Source organism: Grampus griseus (genome assembly GCF_964374135.1).
Source record: "Grampus griseus genome assembly, chromosome: 1".
Taxonomy (NCBI): domain Eukaryota; kingdom Metazoa; phylum Chordata; class Mammalia; order Artiodactyla; family Delphinidae; genus Grampus; species Grampus griseus.
In genome coordinates this window covers 102,494,614-102,514,289 of record NC_139017.1, presented here as the reverse complement: position 1 = coordinate 102,514,289, position 19,676 = coordinate 102,494,614, and the positions used below count along the sequence as shown (strand labels likewise).

Sequence of the window (19,676 nt, the reverse complement as noted above, 5' to 3'; positions counted from 1 at the left end):
TATATCTTAGTGTCCATAAATAAAGTTTTAAGAAATACAGCCATGTTCATTTGTTTACTTATTATCTGTAGCTGCTTTCACACTACAATTGCAGAGTTGAGTCACTGCAACAGAGACTGTATGGCCCACAAAGTCTAAAATATTTACTCTCCAGCCTTTTACAAGAAAGCTTGCTGACCCCTGTCTTAGGGCATTAGAGCTTCATATCCCAGAACCCTAATTAAGAAGGCTGTCATGCGTACAAAATGATATCTCCTTGTGGTCTTAATTTGCATGTAATTTATCATTTTGAGTGTGATGTAAATAAAGTGAGTATTTAAAAGGTAAGTAGAATTTTGGCAGGCAGAGATCAGGGTGGTTGTTTCAGATGGAAGAAAATAGTATGGCATGGTAGTGAGGTGAGAAAGTATAGGGTTTCTTTGGTATAATGGGCAGGACTGACTATATAATTTGCAGGGCCAGTGTGAAATGAAAACATAAGATCTCTTGTTTAAAAATTAACATTTTCAAGACAGCAATAGGGGATAGTAGCAATAAGACAAGTACAGGATCCTTTTAAGTGTGGAGCCTTGTGTGACTCCACAGATTGCATGTCAGTGAAGCTGCCCATGTTAGTGGGAAGTAATTCTGGAAAGGAAACGTGGCATCAGTCTTTGGGGAGAGGAGCTTGAATACTAGGCTAAAGAATTTGGATTTGATTTCTTAAGCCTTAGGGAGCCATTAAAGTTTTCTGAACAGAACAGTAATCTATGGGCTTCCCTGGTGGTACAGTGGTTAAGAATCTGCCTGCCAATGCAGGCAACATGGGTTTGAGCCCTGGTCCAGGAAGATCCCACATGCAGTGGAGCAACTAAGCCCGTGTGCCACAACTACTGAAGCCCACATGCCTAGAGCCCGTGCTCTGCAACAAGAGAAGCCACCGCAATGAGAAGCCCGCACACCACAGCGAAGAGTAGCTCCTGCTCGCTGCAACTAGAGAAAGCCCACGCGCAGCAACGAAGACCCAATGCAGCCAAAAATACATAAATTTTTAAAAAAAGAAGAGTAATCTAGTTATAAATTAAGTTTTAGGAAAATTATTTGGGAAGAGTTTGTAGAATAGATTTGAAAGGAGGCAAGACCAGTTAGGAGGTAAATATAGTAGCTCAGGCAAGAGGTAATAAACATGGTATTAATGAAAAAGGAAGAGGAAAAAGGAATAGATCTAACATTGGACTCATTCACTTTTTTTCTTTTTCTTTTATTGTGGAAAGAAATATAGATCTACCCTTTTAATAAATTTTAAGTATATATTATTGTTGACTATAGGTACAATGTTGTACAGCAGATCTCTAGAGCTTATTCACTCATAAAAGAAAATTACCCGATATAATAAAGGCCATATATGACAAGCCCACAGCTAATATCATACTCAAATGTGAAAAAGTGAAAAATTTTCCTCTAAGATCAGGAACAAGGCAGATGTGCCCACTTTCACTGTTTCTATTCAGCATAGTACCAGAAGTCCTGGCCAGATCAGTTAGGCAAGAAAAAGAAATAAAAGGCATCCAAACTGGAAAGAAAGAGGTAAAACTGTCCCTGTTTGCAGATGACATGATCCTATAAAAAAACTGTTAGAACAAATATATCAATTCAACAAAGTTGCAGGATACAAAATCAACATATAAAAATCAGTTGCATTTCTATATAGGAACAGCAAACTATATGAAAAGGAAATTAGGAAAATAATCCCATTTACAAGAGCACCAAAAAGAATAAAATACTTAGGAATACATTTACCTAAGGAGGTGAAAGACTTGTACACTGAAAACTACAAAACTTGGATGAAAGAAGACACAAATAAATGGAAAGACATCTTGTGTCCATGGATTGGAAAACTTAATACTGTTAACATGTCCATTCTGCCCAAAGTGAACCCATTCATTTTCACTCTGTAGGTGTATATGACCTTTGCCACCATCCTCTCTCAGCCTGAATTTCCTAAAGTGTAAAATTATATAAATACTTTCTTTTCCTTTTCACATTTGTTGCTCAAAATCCAGCCCAAACTGAAGTTCAGTGTGAAATTTCTTGTGTTTTCCTTTGAGCATTCCTCATAAGATATATATATTTAAATATGTGTGTATACACATTCTCATTCCATTTCTAACTGACCTTTTGTTTTGTGATAGTTATGTCTCTACTCTGAGCAGCCTTTAATTTTATTATCAAGTTTGAATCACTTCAGTTTCCTCTCTCTCCTCTTGTTGCCACAAACTGCCTCTGCTGGAAGGAAAAGCCTGGTTTGTGGATGCCAATTAAATCAAATAACAAAATGTTTATAAACTGTCTACTGTGGACTAGTTTGGAAGAAGATCAAAAATTGAAATATCATTAGAGAAGACTTCATGGAAATGCTGGGTCTTCCTTCTTTAAGTTAATGCTCTGAAATGGGAACCATTGCTTTTAATAATTCTTAATAGGAAGCATAATATTGAATGAGCTTAATGTATAACAAGACAGATATTTTTTCAGTGTTAATTTTTTTTTTTTTTTGGCTGTGTTGGGTCTTTGTTACTGTGCGCAGGCTTCCTCTAGTTGCAGCAAGTGGGGGCTACTCTGTTAGAGTGCGCAGGCTTCTCATTGCAGTGGCTTCTCTTGTTGTGGAGCACGGGCTTTAGGCGCACGGGCGTCAGTAGTTGTGGTGCATGGGCTCAGTAGTTGCAGCGTGCGGGCTCTAGGGCATGCAGGCTTCAGTAGTTGTGGTGCATGGGCTCTAGAGCGTAGGCTCAGTAGTTGTGGTGCACAGGCTTAGTTGCTCCGTGGTATGTGGGATCTTCCCAGACCAGGGATCAAACCCATGTCCCCAGCATTGACAGGCGGATTCTGAACCACTGTGACACAAGGGAAGTCCCAATTTAAAAAAATATATATTTATTTATTTATTTGGCTGCACCAGATCTTAGTTGTGGCACATGGGATCTTCGTTGCCACGTGCGGAATCTTCATTGCCGCATGCAGGCTCCTTAGTTGCGGCATGCAGACTCTTAGTTGCGGCATGCAGGATCTAGTTCCCAGACCAGGGATGGAACCCAGGCCCCCTGCATTGCGAGTGCAGAGTCTTAACCACTGGACCACCAGGGAAGTCCCATCAGTGTCAAATTTTGACTTTCAAATATTCTTTAGAATGTCTCCATTACCCTAATTTTATTTCTTTCTGTAATTTACTCATTCATCAAGCAAACATTTCTATGTGTTCTTTTTGTTCTTATTTTTCTCAGATTGTTGGCACCACTAGAAGCTGGTTTGATACAGAGAGATGGCTGAAAGTGATGGAAAAGAAAAAATTAAATGGACAACCACCATTATTATTAGCTCATCGCTTAAGGTAAAAGAGGCATTTGGGCCATTGATCTTGAATTTAAAATGAAAAGCAATAGAACAATATTTTTAAATATCTTTAGCTTGATTATCCAAAGTTGTGTGAATCGGCAAGTACATAATCTAAAATGTGTTTTAAAGACAAATTATGAATGTCCCTGCATCCATTTTCCTACTTCTCTAAATATTTGAAGGTTGGAAATTTTCTAAGTTCCTTTTTTTTTTTTCTCACTAAGCGTATTCTAATAGAGATGTTAAGTGATTACAGAAACAATGCATATGCACATATATATTACTTAAGGTTTTTTGAAAGGTAAACAACAGAAACTGATCTGTCTAGACTTAGTGGCCTTGGGAGGAGGCTGTCTCCCTACAGTTTGGATGGGGAGGGAATGGGAGTTGAATGCCTGAGGGCAGTTGGTCAGTCCACAACTGTTTTTAACTCCTCAGCCAACAGGATTTCTCCATTGCCCTGATGTTTATCTTATGGACACCACCTAATGTCTAGAATGAAGGGGCAAGAAATGATTATTCTATGGTAAAGAGAGAGGCTAGAATAAGACTCTGAATACGATGTGTTTTATTCACCCTATCCATTCACTGCTGCCTCAAGCTGCACTTTGCTCTGTTGGCTTTAGCCATCTAGCACCATACCAAATACCCATTTAAGACAGCCTCAAGGTTCATTGGAATTTTTCATGCTTCTTTTTGTTAGGTTTCTGGAATCCATATTTCTCTCTTGTTTCTTTAGCTTTTCCAGACTGATTTTGAGAGAGGGAGACAGCAACCCATGCTAATGTGCTTGTTTTGTGCTTTCTTTTCTTTTTTCTTTCCTTTTTGTCCCACCTTTTCTTTTCTTATTATTTATTTATTTTTTTATTTATTTGGTTGTGTTGAGTCTTAGTTGCGGGCATGTGGGATCTTCGTTGCAGCATGCAGGATCTTTCATTGTGGTGCGCAGGCTCTTCATTGTGGCACGCGGGCTTCTTTCTAGTTGTGGCGTGTGGGCTCCAGAGTGTGCAGGCTCAGTAGTTGTGGTGTGCAAGGCTCTAGAGCACACAGGTTTAGTTGCCCTGTGGCATGTGGGATCTTAGTTCCCCAACCAGGGATCGAACCTGTGTCGCCTGCATTGGAAGGTGGATTCTTAACCACTGGACCACCAAGGAAGTCCCACCTTTTCTCTGTTTCTTTTTTCTCTTCTTTTTTGCTTCCTTTTGTATTGATTGGTAATTTTTTCTCATTTTTTTCTTAACTAGCTTTGAAACTAGCTAGTTTCTTAACTAGCTTTGAGGTAATTTTTTCTCAACTAGCTTTGAATAGTTTTTTTCTTAGCTGGCTTTAAACAGCTCTATTTATGTTTTTTAATAGTTACCCTAGAAAATTTAACATGTATACTTAGCCCCACAAAATCCAAAGTAAATAATTATTTTTATCTTCCTCTTAAATGACAAACAAATCTTAGAACACTAATTCCAATCACCCTTTTCTGTATTATATCTTGTTATCATATACGGTTTAATTCTATCAATTTTTTAACTCAACAAAGTGCTATTATTTTCTAAAGTTAGCATTTGTTTAGATTTACTCATGTCTTTGTTACTTTCTTTGCTCTTCTTTTCTTCTTTTGGCTCAGACCTTCCATTTTGGATCATTTTATTTTTTATCTGAAGAATATAATTTAGAAATTATCTAAATGAGGATCCTCTCAGTTTTTGTTAGTATCCAAATACAGTTGACCCTTGAACAACGTGGGGTTATAGGCAGTGACTCCCTCACTCCCTCCCTCAAAACTTCACGTTTAACTTTACATTTGGCCCACTGTATCAGCAGTTCTGCATGCGAGGATTCAACCAACCTCAGATTGTATAGTACCTGTATTTATAGAAAAAAATCCACATAGAAGTGGATCCACACATTTCAAACCTGTGTTGTACAAGGATCAACTATATTTTTGTCTTCCCCTTGATCTTGCAAGATGTTTTAAAAATCACTTAAATTCAGGGACAACTTACATACAATAAAATACACACATTTTAAATGTACAGCTTAATGAATTTTGACAAATGTGTATACCTGTGTAACCGTCACCCCAATCAAAATATATAGAACATTTTCATCACTCCAGAAAGTTCCTTCATGCCCTTTTGTAGTCAGTCCTTTTCCAGTTCCCCACCTCAAGCAACCATTGGTCTGATTTATCACTATAACTAGTTTTGCCTGTTGTAGAACTTCATATAAATGGAATGATACAGTTTGTACTCTTGTGTCTGGCTTCTTGCATTAAGCATAATGCTTTTGAGATTCATCCATGTTGTTACATATAACAATAATTTGTTATCTTTTCTTTGCTGGGTAGTAGTGTGTTGTATGAGTGTATGCCAGTGTATCTATTCACTAATAGATATTTGGTTTGTTTCCAGTTTTTGGCTATTATGAATTAAGCTGCTCTGAACATTCATGTATGTCTCTGTTAAGACGTGTTTGAATTTCTCTTATAAATACCTAATAATGGAACTGCTGGGTCGTATGATGAGTGTATGTTTATAAGAGATTACAAACTGTTTTTCAAAGTTCACTACAAATGAACACTGAATCCATTTAACTATATAGCTATACTAAAACTAAATGCAGGGATTATGGTTTTATATTCCCATCAGCAATGTATAAGAGTTCAAGTTGCTCCAAGTTGAAAGATATTTTCCACTAGATTTACAGATATTTTCTCTCAGTGTACTGAAAATATATTCACTGGATTCTGTTGTTTTTTCTTTTGTTTGTTTTGTTTTGTTTTAACTTTTTTTTTAATATCTTCATTGGAGTATAATTGCTTTACATTGTTGTGTTAGTTGCTGCTATATAACAAAGTGAATCAGCTATACATATATCCCCATATCCCTTCCCTCTTGCCTCTCCCTCCCACTGTCCCTACCCCACCCCTCTAGGTGGTCACAAATCACCGAGCTGATCTCCCTGTGCTATGCGGCTGCTTCCCACTAGCTATCTATTTGACATTTGGTAGTGTATATATGTCAGTGCCACTCCTTCACTTCATCTCAGCTTCCCCTTCCCCATGTCCTCAAATCCATTCTCTACGTCTACGTCTTTATTCCTGTCCTGCCCCTAGGTTCTTCAGAATATATATATATATTTTAGATTCCATACATATATGTTAGCATACAGTATTTGTTTTTCTCTTTCTGACTTACCTCACTCTGTATGACAGACTCTAGGTCCATCCACCTCACTACAAATAACTCACTTTCGTTTCTTTTTATGGCTGAATAATATTCCATTGCATACATGTGCCACATCTTCTTTATCCATTCATCTGTCGGTGGACATTTAGGTTGCTTCCATGTCCTGGCGATTGTAAATAGAGCTGCAGTGAACATTGTGGTACATGACTCTTTTTGAATTGTGGTTTTTTCAGGGTATATGCCCAGTAGTGGGATTGCTGGGTTATATGGTAGCTCTATTTTTAGTTTTTTAAGGAACCTCCATACTGTTCTCCATAGTGGCTGCATCAATTTACATTCCCACCAACAGTGCAAGAGGGTTCCCTTTTCTCCACACCCTCTCCAGCATTTATTGTTTGTAGATCTTTTGATGATGGCCGTTCTGACTGGTATGAGGGGATACCTCATTGTAGTTTTGATGTGCATTTGTCTAATGATTAGTGACGTTGAGCATGCGTTCATGTGTTTGTTGGCAATCTGTATATCTTCTCTGGAGAAATGTCTATTTAGGTTTTCTGCCCATTTTTGGATTTTTTTTTTGTTTTTTGGATATTGAGCTGCATAAGCTGTTTGTACATTTTGGAGATTAATCCTTTGTCAGTTGCTTCGTTTGCAAATATTTTCTCCCATTCTGAGGGTTGTCTTTTCGTCTTGTTTATGGTTTCCTTTCCTGTGCAAAAGCTTTTTTTTTTTTTTTTTTTTTTGCGGTACACGGGCCTCTCACTGTTGTGGCCTCTCCCGTTGAGGAACACAGGCTCCAGATGCGCAGGCTCAGTGGCCATGGCTCACGGGCCCAGCTGCTCCGCAGCATGTGGGATCATCCTGGACCGGGACACAAACCCGTGTCCCCTGCATCGGCAGGCGGACTCTCAACCACTGCGCCACCAGGGAAGCCCTGTGCAAAAGCTTTTAAGTTTCATTAGGTCCCATTTGTTTATTTTTGTTTTTATTTCAGTTTCTCTAGGAGGTGGGTCAAAAAGGATCTTACTGTGATTTATGTCATAGAGTGTTCTGCCTATGTTTTCCTCTAAGAGTTTTATAGTTTCTGGCCTTACATTTAGGTTTTTAATCCATTTTGAATTTAGTTTTGTGTATGGTGCTAGGGAGTGTTCTAATTTCATTCTTTTACATGTAGTTGTCCAGTTTTCTCAGCACGACTTATTGAAGAGGCTGTCTTTTCTCCATTGTATATTCTTGCCTCCTTTATCAAAGATAAGGTGACCATAGGTGTGTGGGTTTATCTCTGGGCTATCCTGTTCCATTGATCTATATTTCTGTTTTTGTGCCAGTACCATACTGTCTTGAATACTGTAGCTTTGTAGTATAGTCTGAAGTCAGGGAGCCTGATTCCTCCAGCTCCATTTTTCTTTCTCAAGATTGCTCTGGCTAAAACTTCCAAAACTATGTTGAATAATAGTGGTGAGAGTGGACATCCTTGTCTTGTTCCTGATCTTGGTGGAAATGGTTTCAGGTTTTCACCATTGAAAACGATATTGGCTGTGGGTTTGTCATATATGGCCTCTATTCTGTTGCAGTAAGTTCCCTCTATGCCTATTTTCTGGAGGGTTTTTATCATAAATGGGTGTTGAATTTTGTCAAAGGCTTTTTCTGCATCTATTGAGATGATCCTATGGTTTTTATCCTTCAATTTGTTAATATGGTGTATCACATTGATTGATTTGTGTATATTGAAGAATCCTTGCATTCCTGGGATAAACCCCACTTGATCATGGTGTATGGTCCTTTTAATGTGCTGTTGGATTCTGTTTCCTAGTATTTTATTGAGGATTTTGCATCTATGTTCATCAGTGATGTTGGCCTGTAGTTTCCTTTCTTTGTGACATCATCTGGTTTTGGTATCAGAGTGCGGGTGCCCTCGTAGAATGAGTTTGGGAGTGTTCCTCCCTCTGCTATAGTTTGGAAGAGTTTGAGAAGCATAGGTGTTAGCTCTTCTCTAAATGTTTGATAGAATTTGCCTGAGAATCCATCAGGTCCTGGGCTTTTCTTTGCTGGAAGATTTTTAATCATGTCTCAATTTCAGTGCTTGTGATTGGTCTGTTTATATTTTCTCTTTCTTCCTGGTTCAGTCTCAGAAGTTCTGCTTTTCTACGAATTTGTCTATTTCTTCCAAGTTGTCCATTTTATTGGCATATAGTTGCTTGTAGTAATCTCTCATGATCTTTGTATTTCTGCACTGTCAGTTGTTACTTCTCTTTTTTTATTTCTAATTCTATTTGAGTCTGTTTGAGTCTTCTCCTTTTTTTTCTTGATGAGTCTGGCTAATGGTTTATCAATTTTGTTTATCTTCTCCAAGAACCAGTTTTTAGTTTTATTAATCTTTGCTATTGTTTCCTTCATTTCTTTTTCATTTATTTCTGATCTGATCTTTACGATTGCTTTCCTTCTGCCAACTTTGGGAGCTTTTTTGTTCTTCGTTCTCTGATTGCTTTAGGTGTAAGGTTATGTTGTTTATTTGAGATGTTTCTTGTTTCATAAGGTAGGATTGTGTTGCTATAAACGTCCCTCTTAGAACTGCTTTTGCTGCATCCCATAGGTTTTGGGTCATCGTGTTTTCATTGTCATTTGTTTCTAGGTACTTTTTGATTTCATCTTTGATTTCTTCAGTGATCTCTTGGTTATTAAGCAGTGTATTGTTTAGCCTCCATGTATTTGTACTTTTTAGAGATTTTTTCCTGTAATTGATATCTAGTCTCATAGCATTGTGGTCAGAAAAGATACTTGATATGTTTTCAATTTTCTTAAATTTACCAAGGCTTAATTTGTGACCCAAGATATGATCTATCCTGGAGAATGTTCCATGAGTACTTGAGAAGAAAGTGTATTCTGTTGTTTTTGGATGGAATGTTCTATAAATATCAATTAGGTCCATCTTGTTTAATGTATCCTTTAAAGCTTGTGTTTCCTTATTTATTTTCGTTTTGGATGATCTGTCCATTGGTGAAAGTGGGGTGTTAAAGTCCCCTACAATGATTGTGTTACTGTCGATTTCCCCTTTTATGGCTGTTAGCATTTGCCTTATGTATTGAGGTGCTCCTATGTTGGGTGCATAAATATTTACAATTGTTGTATCTTCTTCTTGGATTGATCCCTTGATCATTATGTAGTATTCTTCTTTGTCTCATGTAATAGTCTTTATTTTAAAGTCTATTTTGTCTGATATGAGAATTGCTACTCCAGCTTTCTTTTGATTTCCATTTGCATGGAATGTCTTTTTCCATCCCCTCACTTTCAGTCTGTATGTGTCCCTAGGTCTGAAGTGTGTCTCTTGTAGACAGTATGTATACGGGTTTTGTTTTTGTATCCATTCAGCCAGTCTACGTCTTTTGGTTGGAGCATTTAATCCATTTACATTTAAGGCAATTATCGATATGTATGTTCCTATTACCATTTTCTTAATTGTTTTGGGTTTGTTATTATAGGTCTTTTCCTTCTCTTGTGTTTCCTGCCTAGAGAAGTTCCTTTAGCATTTGTTATAAAGCTGATTTGGTGGTGCTGAATTCTCTTAGCTTTTGCTTGTCTGTAAAGTTTTTAATTTCTCCATCAAATCTGAATGAGATCCTTGCTGGGTAGAGTAATCTTGGTTGTAAGTTTTTCCCTTTCATCACTTTCAATATGTCCTGCCACTCCCTTCTGGCTTGCAGAGTTTCTGCTGAAAGCTCAGCTGTTAACCTTGTGGGGCTTCCCTTGCATATTATTTGTTGTTTTTCCCTTGCTGATTTTAATATGTTTTCTTTGTATTTAATTTTTGATAGGTTGATTAATATGTGCCTTGGCATGTTTCTCCTTGGATTTATCCTCTCTGTACTTCCTGGACTTGATTGACTATTTCCTTTCCCATATTAGCGGAGTTTTCAACTATAATCTCTTGAAATATTTTCTCAGTCCCTTTCTTTTTCTCTTCTTCTTCTGGGACCCCTATAATTCGAATGTTGTTGTGTTTAATGTCCAAGAAGTCTCTGAGACTGTCCTCAATTCTTTTCATTCTTTTTTCTTTATTCTTCTCTGCAGTAGTTATTTCCACTATTTTATTTTCCAGGAAACTTATCCTTTCTTCTTCCTCAGTTATTCTACTATTGCTTCCTTCTAGAGAATTTTTAATTTCATTTATTGTGCTGTTTATCATAGTTTGTTTGCTCTTCAGTTCTTCTTTGTCCTTGTTGAACATTCATGTATTTTCTCCATTCTATTTCCAAGATTTTGGATCATCTTTACTATCATTACTCTGAATTCTTTGTCGGGTAGACTGCCTATTTCCTCTTCATTTTTTTTGTCTGGTGGGTTTTTACCGTGCTCCTTCGTCTGCTGTGTGTTTCTCTGTCTTCTCATTTTGCTTAACTTACTGTGTTTGGGGTCTCCTTTTCACAGGCTGCAGGTTTGTGGTTCCCATTGTTTTTGGTGTCTGCCCCCAGTGGGTAAGGTTGGTTCAGTGGGTTGTGTAGCCTTCCTGGTGCAGGCGACTAGTGCCTGTGTTCTGGAGGAAGAGGCTGGATCTTGTCTTTCTGGTGAGCAGGACCACGTCCGGTGGTGTGTTTTGGGGTGTCTGTGCCCTTATTATAATTTTAGGCAGCCTCTCTGCTAATGGGTGGGGTTGTGTTCCTGTCTCGCTAGTTGACTGGCATAGGGTGTCCATCACTGTAGCTTCCTGCTCGTTGAGTGGAGCTGGGTCTTAGTGTTTAGATGGAGATTTCTGGGAGAGCTCTCGCCGTTTGATATTACATGGAGCCAAGAGGTCTGCGGTGGACCAGTGTCCTTTACTTGGCTCTCACACCTCACAGGCACAGGCCTGACACCCAGCCGGAGCACCAAGACTGTCAGCCACACGGCTCAGAAGAAAAGGGAGAAAAAAAGAAGGAAAGAAAAATATAATAAAGTTATTAAAATAAAAATTATTAATTAAATAATTAAAAAATAATAGTAAAAAGAAAAGAAAATAGAAAGAAAGAAGAAAGCAACCAAACCAAGAAACCAAATCCACCAATGATAACAAGTGCTAAAAGCTATGCTAAAAAAAAAAACCAAAAATAAAACCAAAAAAAACCCATAAATGGACAGAGAGAACCGTAGGACAAATGGTAAAAGCAAAGCTATACAGACAAAATCACACAAAGAAGCATACACATACACACTCACAAAAAGAGAAAAAGGAAAAAAATATATATATCATTGCCCCTGAAGTCCACCATCTCAATTTTGGGATGATTCGTTGTCTAGTCAGGTATTCCACAGATGCAGGGTACATCAAGTTGATTGTGGAGCTTTAATCCGCTGCTCCTGAGACTGCTGAGAGATTCCCTTTCTCTTCTTTGTTCACACGGCTCCTGGGGTTCAGCTTTGGATTTGGCCCCGCCTCTGTGTGTAGGTCGCCTGGGCGTCTGTTCTTCGCTCAGACAGGATGGTGTTAAAGGAGCAGCTGATTCGGGGGCTCTGGCTCACTCAGGCTGGGGGGAGGGAGGGGTACGGAATGCAAGGTGAGCCTGCAGCGGCAGAGGCCGTCATAACATTGCACCAGCCTGTGGCGCGCCGTTCGTTCTCCAGGGGAAGTTGTCCCTGGATCACAAGACCCTGGCAGTGGCGGGCTGCACAGCCTGGCAGTGGCTGGAGGGGAGGTGTAGCTAGTGACCTGTGCTTGCACACAGGCTTCTTGGTGGCTGCAGCAGCAGCCTTAGCATCTCATGCCTGTCTCTGGTATCCGCGCTGATAGCCGCGGCTCACGCCCATTTTTGGAGCTTGTTTAGGTGGTGCTCTGAATCCCCTCTCCTCGTGCACCCCGAAACAATGGTCTCTTGCCTCTTAGGCAGCTCCAGACTTTTTCCCGGACTCCCTCCCGGCTAGCTATGGCGCACTAGCACCCTTCAGGCTGTGTTCACGCAGCCAACCCCAGTCCTCTCCCTCGGATCTGACCTCAGAAGCCTGAGCCTCGGCTCCCAGCCCCCACCCGCCCTGGTGGGTGAGCAGACAAGCCTCTTGGGCTGGTGAGTTCTGGTCAGCACTGATCCTCTGTGCGGGAATCTCTCCACTTTGCCCTCTGCACCCCGTTGCTGCGCTTTTCTCCATGGCTCTGAAGCTTCCCCACTCCGCCACTCGCAGTCTCTGCCCGCGAAGGGGCTTGCTAGTGTGTGGAAACTTTTCCTCCTTCACAGCTCCCTCCCAGTGGTGCAGGTCCCATCCTTATTCGTTTGTCTCTGCTTTTTCTTTTTTCTTTTGCCCCACCCAGGTACATGGGGAGTTTCTTGCCTTTTGGGAAGTCTGAGGTCTTCTGCCAGCGTTCAGTAGGTGTTCTGTAGGAGTTGTTCCACATGTAGATATATTTCTGATGTATTTGTGGGGAGGAAGGTGATCTCCATGTCTCACTCCTCCACCATCTTGAAGGTCTCCCTCAGTGTTTCCCAGTCTTATTTGAATAAGGAACATTTTTTAATATCTCATGGGACTAATATTTAATGAAACATAATTTGGAAAATCTAGTCTTAGCTCCTTGTTATGTTGAAAACTTAACTCTTGAACTTACCTATTTTTTTGTAATTCAGTACTTTCTAATTTTAACTTTACTATTTTCTTCTATTTTCTTTATACTTCTCTTAGTTGGCTCCTGGATAGGATAGAATTGAAATTCATCAGCGTGGCATACATGGTCCTAATTATCTGCCATCAGTTATTCCTAACACTGTCTCCAAATTAACTGACTCATACACAACTAACACACTTAAAGGAATCATACTTTCAGGTCTGAATGCCTTTGTCTATGTTTTCTGTCTACGTTCTTCTCACATTTGTCTTCTTCTTTCACTTGTCTGCTTAATAAACTGTTTTCCATTTAAAAGATTTGCCTCGGGCTTCCCTGGTGGCGCAATGGTTGAGAGTTGCCTGCTGATGCAGGGGACACGGGTTTGTGCCCCGGTCCAGGAAGATCCCACATGCAGCGGAGCGGCTAGGCCCGTGAGCCATGGCTGCTGAACCTGCACGTCTGGAGCCTGTGCTCCACAATGGGAGAGGCCACAACAGTGAGAGGCCCACGTACCACACACACAAAAAAATTTTGAAAAATAAAATGGTTGAAAAGTTTCCAAATTTGAGGAAAATTATTAAGTCTACAAGAAGTTCAACAAAACCCCAAAGTAAGAAACATGCAGAAAACTACAATAAGGCACCTCAGAATCACTGCTTAAAACGAGGGATAAAGGACTTCCCTGTGTGGCTCAGTGATTAAGAGTCTACCTGCCAATGCAGGGGACACGGGTTCGTGCCCCGGTCCAGGAAGATCCCACATGCCGCGGAGCAGCTGGTCCCGTGAGCCATGGCCGCTGAGCCTGCGCGTCCGGAGCCTGTGCTCCGCAACGGGAGAGGCCACGACAGTGAGAGGCCCGCATACCGCAAAAAAAAAAAAGATTTGCCTCAAATTTTATGAAACTTTCCTGACTCATATCTGTTACATCCTTTTATATAGTTTCTGGTTCTTTGCCAAAATTCTTAACCTTGCCTTTCATCTCCTTGAACATAGTAAACAGCTATTTTAAAGTATATACATGGTATCTTTACTATATGTATCCCCTATGACTGCTTCTATTACCTGTTGTTTTTCATAGTTCTCTTTCATGTAATTTTGTTTTTGAATGTCTGATTATTTTTAACTGTGTGTTGGAATTTATATTTGAAAAATTGTTTGTGGAAATAATTTGAGGGCTAGAATAGTTTTACATTCCTCTAGAGAAAACTTAATTCTGCGAGAGAATTAAACCTCTAATGTCCTAAGCAGGGTTGCCAGATAAAATACAGGACACTCAGTTAAATCTGAGTTTCAGATAAACAATGAATTTAGTGTAAGTTCATCCCAAATATTGCACAGGACATACTTACATCAAAAAATTATGTTGTTTATATGAAATTCAAATTTAACTGGATGTTCTATTTTTTTATTTGCTAATCTGGCAACCCAAGCCCTAAGGCTTCTATTGTATGTAATAAAGAAGCTTATCTCCTGTTCATTTAGAGGATACTAGTTATGTGAGAATTGAGAAAATAATCATTCAGATAATTTTCTTTGTTCTGTAGTTGAAATGAGGAGACCTAATTGAGAAGGGTCCCTCTAGGGAGTGCTTCTGCAAGGTACTTGGGAGCACTAGTAATACAGTATCACTTTAATACAATTTTAAGGATTGAAATGGTTTGAAGCTAGGCGGCAGCCCCTGTGAGAGCTGTTCTACTTTTGTCAAAAGCTCTGTTCAGCCTCTGATCTCTCTTCCTGAACTGACAGATGCCCTCAGGAAAAAAAATCACCTAAGTGCTGATCTCTTATCTTTGAATTTCTGTATAGGTCTTGGTCCTGTAAGTTTTCACTATCCTGCTAACTCTCTGATGCATTCAAGATTTTTTAAACTTTCCAGCTTTTCTAGTTGCCTTCAGCAGGAGGGTTGGCCTAAATTACTTAATCTGCCATCACTGGACTCAATGTGTAATTTTAAAACAGCAGAAGAAAACTCATGCGAAGAGTCTTTATTGAACTCTAGGTCAGGATCTGTTTGAGTACCATAAAATACTCTTTTTAGGAAGGAAGGGAATCAAGTATTCTATATCTAGAATACTTGATATTCTAGATATATTTAAGTATGCTTAAAATATACATGTTCTGAAGCTAAATATAAAGTTTATATAAGGGATTTTTATCTACTTGGAGACTAACAAGCTTGAGTTTTAACCAATTCATAAATAGTATAAACCACGTCTATTTTAGTGCTTTGGGTAATATCTAATTACGTGGGTAGAATAGGAAATTAGATGAATTTTGAAATGCTTAGTATTTAAACCAAAAGTCCTATTGCTGTCTTCATGTTTTCTAACTCACCTAAGGCTTAAAACATTTGAAAAGTATACTAAAAGTAACTGTAATGTAAACATGAATTGGAGAATTGGTTGTCTCCTTGTGGTACTGTGTATGGCACTTCATGGTTCTGTCAACCATCTAAGAAACACACCACCATACACCTTCTATTTATACATTAATGCATGTCAGAATCCATCTTCAAGTTTTCAAAGAGAAGTCTGTGTTTGCTCTTATAGTTTAATTCTTTAATACTGTCCTTATTTTCTTCCCTAAGTAACGTAACTAGTACACAACTCATTTCCAAACCACAGTGTGTTTCAAAACTAAATATTTTTACCTTTTTTTAAAGTTTTTTTCTCCATAGAGAGCACATTTGGTATCTCTGTTGATGATCAAATCTGTAAGTGGTATAGTTATAAAAGAAGCTATTAAACTTATTTTAATTTTTTGATTAGCTTTAATTAAACTCTTTAAAACATGTCTTAAGTTTGTATTTCTGAAAATTTTTTTAAGAGTTATGAAGTTGCAACCGCCCTAGAAAATCGAAGCCATAAGGTTCGGTATTCAGATTCAGTGGAAAATGGATCAATTATATTTTCTCTTTCTGGTACAGTATATTTGCTAACTTCCTTGATTTAAGTTTCTTAATAAATAAGTAAGTGTAAATTCTAATAATTTGGTAGTTCAGTAACTAAGTAATAAGCTTAAGGTGTTACCTTTTGGGAGAGGTAAATGTATAAAACTTTGTTACTGCTGCAAAAGCAGTACATATGGCCAATTACAAAATATATTCCTTTTTAGATTACAATTGTTGAACTAAAGCTGAACCAGTGGAGTCTGGTAGAGGATGGTACAAACTACTTGCTTTGGAACGAAGTTGAAAATAGAACAAAGCCACCCTCTGCAACAGTCAATACTTAAAATATTACCCATATTAACAGAGGCCAACATCACGATATTGGTCAAAATCCATATACAAAAACAATATAGAAGAATGTTTTTCATAATTTTGTACAAGAGTTTGCTGAACATAATATTGATATAAACAAATACTAATTAAAGGAAACAAATGGGGACAAATGTTTCTGAAATCATAAAACTGTACAACTGTGAGTCATGGGCAAAGTACAGGAAGGAATTAGATTAGGATATGAGAAAGCTAGGGACATGGGAAGGAGGCAGCTCCACTTGTGCTTGGAAAATGACAGAAGTGATAAAAAAAAAAAAACATGGAGGTGAAGGATTTTATTAGGATGGTTACAAACAGACCTGTACTCTAGCAGAGATTTTGGAAGACAGGCACTTTCAAAAGCTCCTAGAAATAGACCTCCAGGCTGAAAATGGCCCAACCTCAAATTCATCTTTCCCGGTTGAATAGAGAGCCCTATATGCATTCTCTTATTTAATCCTTTCAACAAACCTATCAAAGAACTATTATTCCAACCTTACAGATGAAGAAATTTAGGTTCAGAGATATTATATAAATTTTTAGCTCAGGTTGATTCAATTAGTATAATCACATAGTAGCTTTCCTCAGATTGTGTCCTCCCCTCATCTTTTAAAGAGCTAAGTAGATTGTTTCCCTTCTGGACCATTCTTATAGGCCTGATACTGTTTCAGAGATCCTAGATATCTGCTTACTGTTTTAATTTATAGTTTATGTTCTGATATAAAAGATTCTCCAAGAAATAACTAAAGGCTTGCTTAAAACAACTTTTCTTTAGTTGATTTCCAGCTTTTAAAAATCATAACATGAAAAATTAACATGTAACTAAAATTAGGCATTACTTTCATTGTGGACAGTGCCTTAGAGTAAAAAAAAAAAAAAAAAAAAGGTTACTGACCAAGAAAGGGTTTTTCCCTTAAATATTTAATCTTTTATATACAGAGCACTTCAAAGAACTACCTAATTATTTTGTCATGTAAAACTTTCATTATGGTAATTTCCATTTGTTATGGGTTTAGGGCCTGGACACTTACAGCTATGTTTTACTTATAGTTATTTTTGTTGATTTTACTGAGTTTACAAGAAAAAATTTTATCAGTATGACGAAGTGACATTTTATATTACACTCACCTTTCCTAGGAGTTGCATTTTTATTGATGGATGCTAAAAAATGCTTTATGTCTGCTGAAGAAACATTTCTAGCCAAAATTGAGAAGTTTATTAACATTCACCGAAATAGTTTTTTGGTTCTGTCTGCTGCCCTGCATGGGCCTGAGGAATGGAAACTGATGTTCAGGATTCAGCAGAGGTATGGACAACAGCACTACAGACCTATTTTCCTGAAATTATTTTATTTACTTCGATTCTGAATTATATTAGGCAAGCGAATTATGTTTTTCCAAAAGGTAAACTTTATAATGTTAACCTGTCCTATTTAATAAAATGCAGGCCAAATAGCTAGTCTGTGAATCAGGGTGACAAGTTTCAGAGTGCATGCTGATTTATGGGATTCTCCAGCAAGACTAAATCAGAAGTGAACACTTCTTAGTCAATTAAGTTCTGGCTGTAAAGCCATATCAAATCCTCTGTGGAATAAGGCAGGCATGAATGAATAAACAAATGACAAACAATAAGACGTTTGTCTCTTCTTTCCACTTAACAGATGTAAGTCATATCAACTATTTAACTTTTGAATTTTTTTTTTCCAGATTCCTGGGTAGTAACCTACGGATACTTCCAGTACACAACACAATAAATGCTATTAATCTTATGTGCACCATAGCTAAGGTAAGTCACCTGAGGAAAATGACATACATACATACACACTGATACACTTTAAGGTTCTTGACTTCAAAATGCACACCCTCTTCGGTAGAACTGACAAATATTCTACTTCTGTTCCCCTCAGAGAAGTTGCTATTTCCAACACATGCAACTCTTTCCCAAGCCTGAACTTAGCCTCTCAAGTCTTCTCAATTTATTTCCAGTACCAACTACCAGGATCACTCATTTAGGGCCAAAAGAGCATTTGGCCATATATATACAGTGTTGGCCCTATTGGTTACTTAAATCTTCTTTCAAATTCTAAAGTATAAATATTGGTAGTCATGAACTGTCAGAGTGCATACATACTATTTTATAACTTCACTGGTTATCCACTTTCTTTTCATACTTATTCTTCTCTGTAAAGTGTGCTCCCAACTCCCACAGGCAGAGTTAGGTGTTCCTTACTCTTATACTTGGAACAGATCTCTATTGAAGCAATTCTTAATAGTATTCTATTTTTTGGCTTGCACATCTGAAATCTCTTAAAGACAGAGATCAGGTATTTTTCTATTACTCTAATAACCCATACACCATACTGATTGATGCTTGTTGAATAAATAATGTTAGGTATTTTATGATGTGACCCTGTAAAAATACCTTATTTCTCAAATAATATTGCATGTTTATATCTTCTTCCAGATCACCTCCAAACCACACATAGATAGCATCTGCTACAGAATGATAACAACTAAAGCTTACATCATTGAGCAAAGTCCAGTTTGGAAAACACTTCAAAAGATAAAACTGAGTAGTGATACATTTAACCCAAATTAAATTATCAATTACAAATGTTCTTTTGGAAGAATATTAAAATAAAATACATACAATTAAAAATGATTTTATTTTCAGGAGTTCTGTTACTTCCTTTAATAATGTTCAGAAAAGAGACTTCCCTGGTGGCACAGTGGTTGGGCAACCGTCTGCCAATGCAGGGTACGCGGGTTCAATCCCTGGTCCAGGAGGATCCCACATGCCACGGAGCAACTAACCCCGTGCGCCATAACTACTGAGCCTGCATGCCACAACTGCTGAAGCCCGCACGCCCTAGAGCCCATACGCCACAACTACTGAGCCCACGCACCACAAATACTGAAGCCTGTGCGCTCTAGGGCCCATGTGTCGCAACTGCTGAGCTCACGTGCCACAACTGCTGAGCTCACGTGCTGCAACTACTGAAGCTTGTGTGCACCCAGACCCTGTGCTCTGCAACAAGAGAAGCCACCACAATGAGAAGCCCACACATCGCAACGAAGAGCAGCCCCCACTCCCTGCAACTAGAGAAAGCCCATGCGCAGCAATGAAGACCCAATGCAGCCAAAAAAAAGAAAATGCAGTATCTGCAAAATGCAATAAAAAATGAGGTATATAAAAAAAAAGTTCAGAAAAAATTGGTACATATATTATAAAACTCAGATGCAGTTTCTTAATGATACAAATTAAGTTGGATGAACAAATATTTAATTGCAAA

The 19,676-nt window shown here is 38.3% G+C and overlaps 1 protein-coding gene across 1 annotated transcript; it reads left to right on the top strand.

Annotated features, from left to right (window-relative positions):
* Nucleotides 1–3,298: 3,298 nt before the first annotated feature.
* LOC309827908 (protein SPO16 homolog) lies at nt 3,299–18,982 on the top strand (the record flags this gene model as incomplete). Its single annotated transcript, XM_082662824.1, has 5 exons — nt 3,299–3,367; nt 15,949–16,042; nt 17,522–17,690; nt 18,091–18,169; nt 18,848–18,982. 5 exons carry the CDS (start codon nt 3,299–3,301, stop codon nt 18,980–18,982), a joined length of 546 nt encoding a protein of 181 aa, XP_082518950.1.
* Between the last annotated feature and the right edge of the window lie 694 nt (nt 18,983–19,676).